Genomic DNA, 12,728 nt, shown 5'->3' with positions numbered 1-12,728 from the left:
TGACTACAGCAGAGACAGCCAGCTGACATTTACTAGCTATTCTCCTGTCCTTCAATATCAGGACTTCTCAGTTCCAACTCAGCACACAGCTGCCAGCTCCAGTGATTGCCCGGCTTTCCTTGCAAGGGGGTGTGACTAACAAGTTTGTGAGCAGAAGTGATGTGTGCCACTTCTGGGTCCTCCCCCTGCAACAGGAAGTAGCGTGTGCCCCCTCGGTCCTTCCCTCCCTCGCCTGGCTGGAAAAGAATGAGAAGGGAATTTGTCACTTGGATCTGCCAATTTAGCCTCATGCTGAGGATGGCAGAACTGCCCTGCCAACCTTGGACCCCTTCCCTGTGGTCTGTAAGGGGAAGGAGAAATCAACATCTCTCTTCTATAATGACCACATCAGGGGGGCTTCTCAACTCTTAGGATTTGAATAGGCCATACTTGACCCAGTTTATTCTTTAAAAAAAATTTTTTTTTTTTACTTTTTATTTTTATCCAAGTTGCATATACACTTAATCCGAAGGATGCCAGCAGGGCAATGCTTGGCGTGCTTCCCCAGGGAGGTGCCCTCACAGCACAGCTGACCAGGGGCTACTGTCCTTTGACATCACCGAAGTGATAACTCAGATGGAAGAGGAAGACACCCACGTGGGTGGATGTGATAGCCTCCTTGGCTTTGAAGTCTTATGCTCAAATAGGAGCCAGCATCTTTTGGGTATACCTTCCAGGTCCCTGAAAGGGACATGACCACTTAGAAGAGGCACCAAACCCAGGGAAACCCAATGTTCCAGTTTCCTACCAGTTACTCTCCCTGTCACAATGTAGCATACCAATCATGGGTCATTCTATACAAGCAACGTCGCCTGATCATACACCTTAAGTCGTCTACCTTCACCAGGCTCTAGAGGAATGACCCAGAAAGTTAAGCCAAGGTCAATTTCCCGATAAGGGAGAGAGGGTTGCTATCCCATGAAAACAAACATCTTGCTTCTGCTCACTGTATTTTGGCATCTCTTTGATAAAGCAGCTTGTCAGTGCCCTAATAAATACAGTGAAGTGCCAGCCTAATGTGTCCCCTCCCAAACTGCCGTTAGATCCTTAGGAACAAATACAGAAAGACAAAAACATACATAAAAACACCGTAATTTAATGGGACGCCTGGGTGGTTCAGTCAGTTAAGCGGCCGACTTGGTTTTGGCTCAGGTCATGATCTCGGGATCCTGGGATCCAGCCCCACGTCAGGCTCCACACTGTGCGGAGTCTGCTTGTCCCCTCCCTCCCCCTCGGCCCCTCCTTCTGCTTGCGTACTCTCTAAAATAAATAAATAAAATCGTTAAACAAAACGCCACCATAATTTAAACCTATTACAATGCAGGATGAGGAGTAAATTTTTCCACGCTGCAGTGTCAGGGAACTCAGCTGTGTGTTATCTCTACTATGCTGTCCAAGGGAAGAGCCTGGGGGTCTCAGCAGCTATGTGAATGCACAAAATCATCGCCATCGCCTGCACGGACTTAGCTGCCAGCACTGCCCTGACAAGCAACCGTGCTCTTGTTTCACGCTTTTGGGGAGGGTTTGGCTGCCTCTCAGGCAAGTTAGCGTTCGTCTCCTGGCTCAGTGGGTCAGCCCCGCGGCTTCTGTTCCTTCAAGCTTCCCTGAGCCCTGAGCCACGTACACACTTGGTTCAGTGATGATGGGCTCTGGCTTTGGCTGCAACCCCTTGGAACTGGAGCCTTGGAAAAGAGAGAGACTGATGCAGGTCCCAGTCCCTGCTCACTGGGATGAGCTCCAGCTCATTCCATGACTTCCTGCCCACCTTCCCTTCCCACCTGCCTGCCCTGCAGCCTTCAGGTCCCAGCTCAGACGGAAAGCTGACAGCCTCACTAGAGTGTAACCAGCTTCCACCACTGCAGAAAGCCAAATCCTCTAACGGAGCCCTTTCCTGGGGGCTCTGCTTCTCCGACTGAACCCTGCCAGACACAGGGCTGTAGGACCCAGCAGACCCACTCGTGCTCAAAGGGGCAGCACCAGATCAGAGTAATGCAGAAGCCTGTGGCTCCTCATGCCACTGAACCAAAAGCAGGAAGGGGATTCTAATTTCCAATTTGGTCCGGGGCATTGATGAGGCTTAGCCAGGGGAAACGGGGCTATGGCTTTATAATAACGGTGCACGAGCTGCCATCCGTCCATGCCTTTGTGTGAATTCGACACGGTGGACACAGCCCTGCAGCGGGCACACAGCCCGGCCCACGGGGTGGACGCTGGAAGACGGCCTACTTCTCCCGCCTAATGGCACCGCTTAAGCTCGAATGCCACGTTACCCAGCGTCCTCCCCTTCCTGCTGACTTGAAGGGGATTGGCTTACCGTTAAGTACGACGGTGAACTCGGTCAGCTCTGCCTCGAGGAACACCTGCCACGCTGACCGGCTACTTTCGATACCTCCTCGGTTACCGCTCTGGTTCGAGCTACTTGAGCCACTTGGGCTATCGCTCTAGCTGCCTCGGTGGTCTTCCCGCACCCCCTGCTGCTTTCCTAAATTTCACTCAACATAGCAGCTAGAGATTCCATTTAAATGAAAATCAGATCATTTCAGCCCTTCACTCAGAACGCTCTTCTGGCTTCTCTGCCCAGGCAGAGAAAAGACAAAGTCCTCACAATGGCCTATAAGGTGGCAGACCTGGGAATGCCCCTCCCTCTTGGGTCGCCCCTCGAGGAAGGACTCACTGCCTTGTGGCAAGGAGTGTGGTCAGCTGCCAGCCTCCAGACTCCTTCAGAGTCTCCTTGGACATCTAGTGACGGCCATGCTCTTCCAGGGGTGGCCCCCAATCAACTGACTGAGCAAGGAGGTGGCGCAAAAGTGAGGCCATTTCTGCCCCAGGCCGGGCTCCGCTAACGGACCGTCCTTGCTCAGGAGTACCCCACAGAGAGTTTGCGGTTCCATGATGTCTGACGGCTTCCCCTGCCCAGTCCTTTCAGAGGTGTTCCTCCCTAATAAACCTTTGCCCTCCTCGTTCCATCTCAACATCTACTTCTGGAAGATGGGTCCCTCTCCCTCCTGTCCGCTCCAGCCACACTGCCTCCTTGCTATTCCTCAGACGGGCCAGTCCTGCCTCAGTCCTTCGTGTGGGGCATGCCCTCTGCCTGGAGCTGGCTTCTCCAGATAGCTCCAAGGCCCCCGTCCTCACCCCATCCGGGACCTACCCTTCCTTCCCACCGCACATGGGCTGCATCACACACACTCGCCCCCTCCCCGGTCCGGGCTCTAGTTTTCTCACCAGCATTTCTCACCACTGAATATACTAGATGTTCACCTGTTTATCTTGTTTATTTTCAATCTCCCTCCACCGGGATGTAAGCACCGTAAGGACAGAGTTTTGTCTTTTTTAATTTGTGCAGTTCAGCATCTAAGAGAGTGCTAGGCACCAACACAGACACCAACACAGACAGCAAGCGACCGAGAAACGCTTCCCACCCTGACTCCTCTCCCGTCTGTTTCTTCTAATTTGTCTGACTCTGTGCAGTGCTTTCTTGCCCTTCTTTGTTCCCCGAGTTGTGCCAGTTTCCATCTCTTATTTCCGGCCATCCCCTCCGGACACCTCTTCCCTGACTCCCTAGATTTCCCTGCTGCTGATCCGCCTTGGCACGTCTACGAAATTACAGGTTTGGCTTTTTTTTTTTTTTTTTTTAATGTATGGAGGAGCGTTTGATCAGATTGCATGCATCCCAGCATCTTTCTGAGTGTTCTTCAGTCGTTGGAAACTCGTGTTCCGCCTTTCACTTGTTCCTCTCGGAGTGTGTTTGCTTGGAGGACATAGCTGCTCCTTCTCTGTTCTTCCTACTAGAGAGAACCGGCTCTTCTCGGACCTGTTATCTGCGAACCGTTTCTGCAGGATTTGGTGGGAGTTGTGCAGGGAGGCGTGAGCTTGGCAAGACCTAAACTTCGAAACCTCAGGACTCCCTGCTTCCCCCGCTCCAGCGAGGGACTGTTGTCGTCAAAGAAAGCCCCTCTTTCACGCAGCCAGGACTCTGTTCCTCTTCAAAACGAACCAAGTTCAGGAGGGCTTCTCCCATCACTTTTCTCCTCGTTTCAGTGTACCAGGGTAGGTCTCCCAGAAACAGCCCCTTACCTTCAGCCCCTTACCTTTGGTGAAAGGGAAAGGTGCATCTCCTGTTGTGTTTCCAGAGACCGGCCATCTCTGGGCCCCCCGGGTACGCTCTGTGCCCTTTCTCTCTACCTCTCCCAGCATCTGTGCTCATCCCAGATCAGCTCCAACTCAGTGGGATGCCCTCTCTGTAATGAGGATTTCTGAGTTTGGCCTGACTGGCCTCCCTCGCCCTTTGCTGCTTTCCCCAGCCGGTCCCATGCCAGCTCGCCATGGCTTCCTGCTGTCCTCCACCTGTCCCCATAGACTCTGCCAGCACTTCTACCCAACTCGGAGTGTTGATTTTCTTTTCTAACTGAAAAAAAAAAAATGTTTTTGTTGCTCTTTTCTCAGGAAAAAAAGAAAGGGCCTTGCTCACACTGGAAGAGTTTACGCTGAATTGATTAGAATAGCGTGAAACACACCCCCTCCCCCACAGAGCCGTCTAAAATTATCTTAGATGTAAAACAAAACTTACCTCATACTCGCTCAACTCTTGAATTAACTTTTTTTCTTTGATAATAAATTTCTCCTCCTCTTGTTTTAATTCTAAGGTAACTCTTTCAATCTCTGCCAAAAATTCAGTGATCTCTTTTTCTCGTACGCTGGTCTAATTGGAAAAGGAAAAAAAAAAAAACAACCAGACCTGAAGACTTGTCATTTGTCTTTGTTGCCGTCAGCCTTACATTTTCAAACAGCCAAGAGAGAGCATCTCTTCGTATGAGACTCGGCTCCAGCGTTAGATTATATTATTTCACAGTAACCACTGAGAGGAACGCTTTTTTTCCCCTTGCAGAGGTTGATTCATTCACCAAACAGTATCAATAAACTGCATGAGGAAATGCGGAATGGGAGTGGTGGGGGCCGGAGGGTGGGCAGAAGGCCAATACTGGAGCTAAATAAGTGATGTTTGGTCCCCCCCCCCCTTTTTTTTTTAGAGAGAGTTTCCCTAGAAGTTAACATCAAGTAAGTTTCTGGTTGCCTGTTTCAAAAGCAGCTTCTAGAGAGAAGAGTTACTTTGCTGAAGTTAAAACACAACAAATAGATACATTTTTTAAGAAAGTTAAATAATTTACTCTAAACACGGCCAGAAAGGAAAACATCTTTTAAGAAGGTAAGGTTGAATTATGTAGTGAAGGAGAATCCCTGATAGGCAGTAATAATTCTAAGTGTGTGCTAATATGAAGCAATACCATTAAGTCCCTGAGCTCCTTTACCTCTTGTAATAATTCAGTGCGTCTCAGTTCCGAAGCCTGAACTTTATCTAAAATTTCTTCTGTTTCAAGTTTTAGCTTCTTTCTCCAACGCGCATGCTTTTTCTGCAAACAAGCTACTTTCCACTGAGTTATAATACTAGAAATTAGAACACAAAGAATCATCATTAAATTGACATAACGGTTTCCTGAAAAGATGAAGGAATTCAAAGCAAAACAAATCTTACTATGATTATACAAAACTGTTTGTGCCCTTGGTGATGCGGACCTTGCGCATCAGCTGAAAAAAATAAGCCGAAGTGTTAACTGCGTCAGTGCTGCCCGTCTTCACCGGCTGCTATATCGTCACGAGCGGCGTCGGTACGTCCAGTAGGACAGTGGACAAACCACACGTGGCAGCTCCCCTCCTTCAGGTAAAGGGTAGATATGGGGAAGGTTCGGGAGCGGGTGGCTGAGAGGAGAGACCCAGACAGAAACAGTAGTGAAATTCCCTAAATTACCCAGAATGCTAATAAGGGATTTCAACCTTCTGGGTTCTCAAATTCTTCTCTCCGCTGCAACATAAAAAAGCTACATTGGAGAAGGGTAAAAATGTGCAACTGGAGTCCTATGCATGACATTAATAGTAATGACAACAACAATAAAATACAGCTAAGTGTTTGCAAATACTTCCTAGGTGCCAGGGAGTCATGTCAATGCTTGATATGGATCATCTCCTTTACCATTCACGGTGACCTCATGGGGTGGCTGCTACCAGCATCGGCCACTTTATAGGAATGGGAGCAGGGAGATTGCTAAATAACACGGCCTCGGTCGCAGCACTAGGAGGAGACAGAGCAGCCAAAGTAGCCCACCTCCAGAGCCTGTACATTTATCCATGCTCCCCTGTCGCCTCCGCTCCTGGTCCACACGGAAGCCTGGTGAGCACGAGGCATTGCACAAATATTGGCAATTTCACTCTTTGGTGAGTTCACTCGATTGAAATGGAAAACTCTGGTTCTGTTCAATGCCCTAACATTAAACTAACAAATGCATCCAGACCTGAGAGAACTCAGACAATTTAATTTAGGAAACAGATTTCCTCGGGCTCTAGCTAGCAGCAAGTACTCTGATTTCCTCCCTACTTTTGGGCACTGTTCATTAAGATAAACATATACTACTCATAACACAAATGAATTTTTATTTTTATTTTTTTACCATCTCTGCTTTTCTCTTTCCAGGTTATCACTCAGGATTTTTATTTGTTTCCGATAAACTGTCTTTGTTGCTCTAAAAACAAGAAAACATACATTGGATTTTACATTTGTGGAAGCTAGCAGAATCTATGAAAGACTTGATGTATCATTCTTGTGCATAAGACGACTTGGGAGACAAACCAAACCTAGTGGAACAACTAAAGGTGGTGGTAGACTCAGAGAAAGACAACGATGATTTCGTACAAATGCAGACTGATTTTGCAAGTGTTGTGGTGATACCCAAGAGAAAGGAAGAATAGATTCTGGGGAGGCAACTGAGGGAGGGTTATTGGAGGTTAATGTTTAACAGAGGGAGGAACTCGGATTGCCAGAATGGAGGGGGAATCCCACCATGGAAAGGGCGTCATCCTTTGCAAAGACAGAAAGGGAGAAGCGAGTCAAGACTCTTTGACCAACACAGACTTGCTGCAGACAGAGGACATCAAGGGAAGTAATAACGGTCACACAGGACGGGGGAGGATCAACAAACTGGTGAGGAACTTTGGATTCTAGACTGAGTCCTGACTGGATCCAATGTATAATTCAGAAAGCCTTTATTGATTTTTGTACTAGGGTTAAGTAGCAATTACGGATGGAAGATTTTCTTGTGAATCTAGGATGGGTAGAAACATGAAGAGTCTAACACAGGTATCAGAAGCCTTGATTTTTCTTATTCCCTTTTTCCCTATTAAGTGCTTCATATGCAGAAAAATGTGACTTTATGTCTTTTAAAAAACAAATATTCATAACTGAAACAGAATATGTAATGCTGTGAAACTAGAAACATAACCATGTTCCTTCTCCATTTGAACCACAGTGTGGGCTCTTGATTTCCTACCTCAATAAATCTATTACCCTCCCCTGGAACTTCAAGGTTCTTCACAGTGCGCCCTAACCTCATTGATTTTACTTACGTATTTGGTTTAATCCACCAAGGAGTCGAACTAGTTTAAAATAACGCAACAATAATATAAAAAGTCCTAAGTGGAAACCGATATTGGGTCACAAATTTGGTTCTGAGCTTCCTGGTGCCCAGAGCAATGATGGCATAACAATTGGTTACGGAATATGCATTATTCATGTGGAAAATAGGACCCCTACTCAACCCAATTCTGTCTTCCTGCTCTTTCACAGGGAAGAGTTCATAGTTTCCTTTCTGAACCCAACAGGAGAAATAGATGTTGAAATATGTTGTTTAGCAACATAAGGACACACAACCCACACGTCCTGCCATGTTCTAGATTTCTGTTGGTACAGGTCAAATTCAATCACCACTATCTTAGTTCTATAAGCTAGTTCCTCCATTGCCCTATATTCAAATAAGAAAATACATTCAAATTATAAAAATGAAAATATGCAACCCTATTTGAGCCAGTAATTCAACTTTTAGGACTTTATTACAAAGAAATAGTTGTATAGGTGGACAGAGATACACATGTTAGAGTGTATCTTTATGTGATGTGAACTTTGAAAAGTGCTTGCAGTATAGAAAACACAAAAATAAAGTCAGCAGGGTACTGGTTAAATAAAACATAGCATAATCTGTAAACAAGATACTAGATAGTTAAAGAATGAGGAACGAGGTCCCATATACAGGAATTTTGTCTTCTTCTGAAATAGTTTTAAAATCAGATAAGCGTAAAAATTAATACAAAGAATTCCCACATGCCTTTCACCAACTTCTCCAAATGTTGCCATTTACCATATTTGTTTTACCATTTTCCCAGAGATATTTTTCCAGCTTTTTATTGATATATAACTGAAACATAATATTGTGTAAGTTACCCAATGTAAGTGGGAAAATTCCAGTTATAGAAAAGGACTATCCCATTTGGGGATGTACAAACACACTCCTCTATGGAAAGCATGCATAGCAGAGAGTAAACAGTGAGATCTCTGGGGGAGATGGAGATTAGGGTAACTTCTACTCTCCTAAGTCACACATTTCTATATTTGAATTTTAAAATCAGGTGCAAGCGGTACTTTTTTAATCAGAAAAATTACCGTTAAAAATTAAAGTGATTTAGAATGGCAAAAGGGAACACCATAGGAGGTCGGTGTTGTGATACTGTTCGGGCACGTTCTTGTTACTAGACTGCTAAGGCGTCCATTTCTCATGTCCAGCAGCTCGCGTGGAACTTAGGACCTGCCTATCCTTTCAACGATAGATTCAATGATAATGACTCTTCCAGACTGTAAAACAGAGACAGTGAATTTTAAGCCTCCTTTTCTACAGGATATCAGAGGTTGTCAGCTCTATTGTTACCACATATTAGAAAATAAATGCAGAGAAGATGAAGATGAAAAGATTCAAAGGCAACAAACGTACCGATGAAGATCATGGAGCGTGACAAGTCCTTCTTCCATATTTTTGATATCTACTTTTCTTTGTGATAGGAAGTTTTCTTTCTGAGTAATAAATGCCAGTTGTTTCTGATTTCTACCACCAAAAAAAAAACCAGAGTTATCATAAATTGAAGGGTGAAATCATCATTTTTCAATCCTCACCAAGACAGGACATAGAATCACAAATAAGAATGTGGAAAGTAGGTTGGAAAGTTCAGCTCATAAACTATTTACCAAATTAGTAAAAATAGAAACAAAATCTTTTTGCCAGTGGTGGCTAAATCTAAACTTATGAAAATCCCCAAGCCACGGAAAGAGCATTAATTGCAGTCGTAACCCTAAAACCACAAGAAGAGTTCTGTAGACTCCATCGCACTGAGTGGGGGTGTCTCTTGTAACGCATTTATCAATTCTACCATGTTCTTTTGTGAAAAGCGAGTTATTCAGACCAACTTTAAATACCGGCTTTACCTCTTTCTAGCAGTGTGACCTCATAAACTCTGCCTGTGGATGAGCCTCAGTTTCTCCATTCATAAAATAGGGCCCACAATGCCTATCTCAGCAGGTGTCAGGATTAAATGAGATGTCAGGTGCTCAAGCCAGTGTGTGGTGTGGCACCCATAAGGCATTTTATAACAAATGCTTATATTTTGTCTCCAATTTGCAGAGAGAATAATGGGACGTGTACAGTTTTGTCCAATGTCAGTTTTTTCCAGACATTGAGAAGGACATTCCTGTAACAAAGTGCTCTGTTTGTGTCTCATCTTCTTCGAAATGTAAGGGTCCCATCTTCTTCAAAACTGCTATGGACTGAAATGTGTCCCCCACAAATTCCTACGTTGAAGCCCTAACACCCAGTGTGATGGTATTTGAAGATGGGGCTTTTGCGAAGTGCTCAGGTCACCTGACTAGATGAGGTCATGATGGGGTGGGCGCCCTCGTAAGGAGAGATGCCAGAGAGCTTGTCCTCTCCCTCTCTCTACCACGTAAAAACACAGTGAGAAGGCAGGTGCACGCAAGCCAGGAAAAAGGGCTCTTATCGGAACCTGACCATGCGGGCACCCTGATCTTAGACACCCAGCCTCTGCAACTGAGAAATCAACTTCTGTTGTTGAAACCACGCAGTGTATGGTGTTTTGTCATGGCAGCCCCAGCTGAAGACAAAAACCTGAAACAACAGTAACTGTTCTAGTGTTACCATTATTTCCCATCAGCACATTTTGTGATTAAAACTGATAACGTAGTATTGACCTGGGGTAAATTTTTGCCTAAAGAACTACTAACAACAGATTCTCAGTAGGCAATTCCCTTGGATGAGATACAGTGATCGCAACAGCTCTCGGCAGCTCAAATACCGCACGGACCCCAACCTCAGTTTGACATAAGTGCCCCTGAACACTGTAATGACACTTCCCTGAGATCTAACTTCGCCTGTAATGATGGATTATTAGATAATTCATGCTTGCAAGGTGTTATTCTGTATAAAGAAACTATTGGTGAATCTCACTATCTGCTAAGCCACGTATGAGGGGATCCAGCAGTGAGTACGGCCGAACAACTACCCGGATCTGATCAGAGTTCGGCAGGACAGACAGGTCCGGACCCCACGGACTACAACGCGGTGACTGATGAGAAGGAATAGCAACAGAAGGGTGTTTCAGAAGGATCATTCTGGTGGAAAGGAGGGCAACAAGTGAAGGGGGGTAAAGCTGAAAGTGGGAAGACGAGCCAGAGCAGAGAAGCTGAAAGAGGTGACAAGAATGGCGTTGGAGAGGAAAATGGGATATATTTGAGAAATATTGGGGCGGTGGAATTGACAAGCCTTGGTGCTTGAATGGAGTCCAACAGGTAGTAAAAGATAGGAATTTCCTAGAATAATTTCCCAATCTCTGGGAATCGTGTCTCTGGGGATTGTGTCAATGATCCAAGCCATCTCTGAGACGGGGACTAGAGGTGCAGAGCCAGTTTCTGATGAAGGTGGATTTCACAGCTTCTCTAGACAGTCTCATGGGGTAAAAGCAGGATTTTTTTTTTTTGCAAGAATCTGATTAAGAAATAAATATAATCCATATGGTGTTTGTGGATTTGATCTGACCCATAGGAGGAAAGCATTACCCAGGACATACAGAAGTAAATTAGAAGTGTGTTTTTTTGGGTAAATAATAATTCATTGCTGTCAGCAGATTTGAAAACTCGGATGAGGTGAAGCGGAGAGTCACCATTCTGTGGCCAGGGAAAGCACCCCATAACTATGGCATGTCAATTCACGTACAGCTCGTGGATAGAAACATACTCATCGTAAATTTTCTGTTTCTGCATAAAAAGTTTATCTTCCTCACTTAAGACAATCTTATATTGTCTGGTAAGAGTATGCAGTTTCTCCCGTAGATCTTTGTTCTCTAAGCGATTTTTGTGTAGTTTCTCAGCCATCTAGAAAAAACACAAAGCAACTGAAGTAGAGGACTTGCTTCACATTTCCTTTGAGTGGCATCGGCCACGTGGGCGGCTCGAGAGCACCGGTATATTACCCAGCACATGATGATTATGCCATAAATACTGAGTGATGTAATTCTACAGCAAATACGCAGTTATACATCTTGAGGCCTCTCCTATCAACTATGACAAAAGTATAGAAAGGTAGTAAACACTGATGGAAAAACCACAGAATAATAATTCATATTGAAAGAGGAACTGGGATTAATAAACAGATCCTTCAGCATGATCTGTATGTCTTATGTTTGGGAAAAGAAAATAAACATCAGGGGCGCCCGGGTGGCTCAGTCATTGGGCGTCTGCTTTCGGCTCAGGGCATGATCCCGGAGTCCTGGGATCGAGCCCCACATCGGGCTCATCCGCTGGGAGCCTGCTTCTTCCTCTCCCACTCCCCCTGCTTGTGTTCCCTCTCTCGCTGGCTGTCTCTCTGTCAAGTAAATAAATAAAATCTTAAAAAAAAAAAAAAAAGAAAGAAAGAGAAAATAAACATCAACAGCAGCTCTGGCTCAAAACCTCTTTGATGAGATACTATGGCTGCCTCTTGTTAAATATTTCTATTCAAAGACAAAAATAGTACTCATTAGTGAACTTTGTACTTAAGAACTTTGTACTTAGGATGTCTTTATTGAATTACTTCAAATGAGGTAAGAAAGTCAGGTTTAGGATGAATAATGGGCTGAGTGGTTCAAAATAATCTTCTGGCTGAGGATTGTTAAAATAGCTGGATGAAAAAAAATCTCAGAAGTGCTGAAGAACTAACAAGATAATGAAGAATTCTACAAGAAACTGCAAAGCCGGAGTAAATCTAGCACTGAAACCCCTCACTCTGAAGACATTTACTGATACGGAAGAAACCACTTGGAAACGGGAAGTCATTTCTTTTACTTGACAGAGAGGGGCAAAAATCCACTTAGAGCTCATCCAAGTGTTGACTATGATAAGCCTTCCACCACGTTAGTCCGGGGTCCCAGAAGCTTCACACTCTGGAGAAAGGTAGGTTGGAAGCTAATAAGCCACGATCCAGCCTGATTTCGATCACCAGGGGACCTCCAGGTGCATTAAACTGGTTTGGGATGGGTGATACCCCAGCCATCTGACAGAAATGGATGAAAGTTTGTTTCTGAGGAAGATACGATCATCCTAAGCTTTGAATTGTTTCTACATTTTTTTTTCCAAATACACTGTTTGGTGTACAGTTTTCTACCAGGAATAGGAGGAAATAAGGCAGCATGAACAAAAACTGGCAGAAAAAACAGTCTGCAAAACAAATCTATAAAAACAGCTGATAGTGAACGGAATTAGACACTGA

The 12,728-nt window shown here is 44.8% G+C and overlaps 1 protein-coding gene across 1 annotated transcript in view; it reads right to left on the bottom strand.

The window, feature by feature from the left end:
• The window catches only part of CCDC175 (coiled-coil domain containing 175), a 73,468-nt gene that overhangs the window by 27,681 nt on the left and 33,059 nt on the right, over positions 1-12,728 (bottom strand). Inside the window, exons 9-13 of the mRNA XM_057318558.1 lie at positions 11,220-11,356; positions 8,910-9,020; positions 6,543-6,614; positions 5,349-5,484; positions 4,610-4,741 (exon numbers count right to left, since the gene is read on the bottom strand). Of these exons, the coding sequence (XP_057174541.1) occupies positions 4,610-4,741; positions 5,349-5,484; positions 6,543-6,614; positions 8,910-9,020; positions 11,220-11,356 (588 nt within the window). The remainder of the gene's footprint in view (positions 1-4,609; positions 4,742-5,348; positions 5,485-6,542; positions 6,615-8,909; positions 9,021-11,219; positions 11,357-12,728) is intronic.

The sequence above is a fragment of the Ursus arctos genome, unplaced genomic scaffold, assembly GCF_023065955.2.
Source record: "Ursus arctos isolate Adak ecotype North America unplaced genomic scaffold, UrsArc2.0 scaffold_25, whole genome shotgun sequence".
NCBI classification, from domain to species: Eukaryota; Metazoa; Chordata; class Mammalia; order Carnivora; family Ursidae; genus Ursus; species Ursus arctos.
This window is presented reverse-complemented; position numbering and strand designations above follow the sequence as displayed.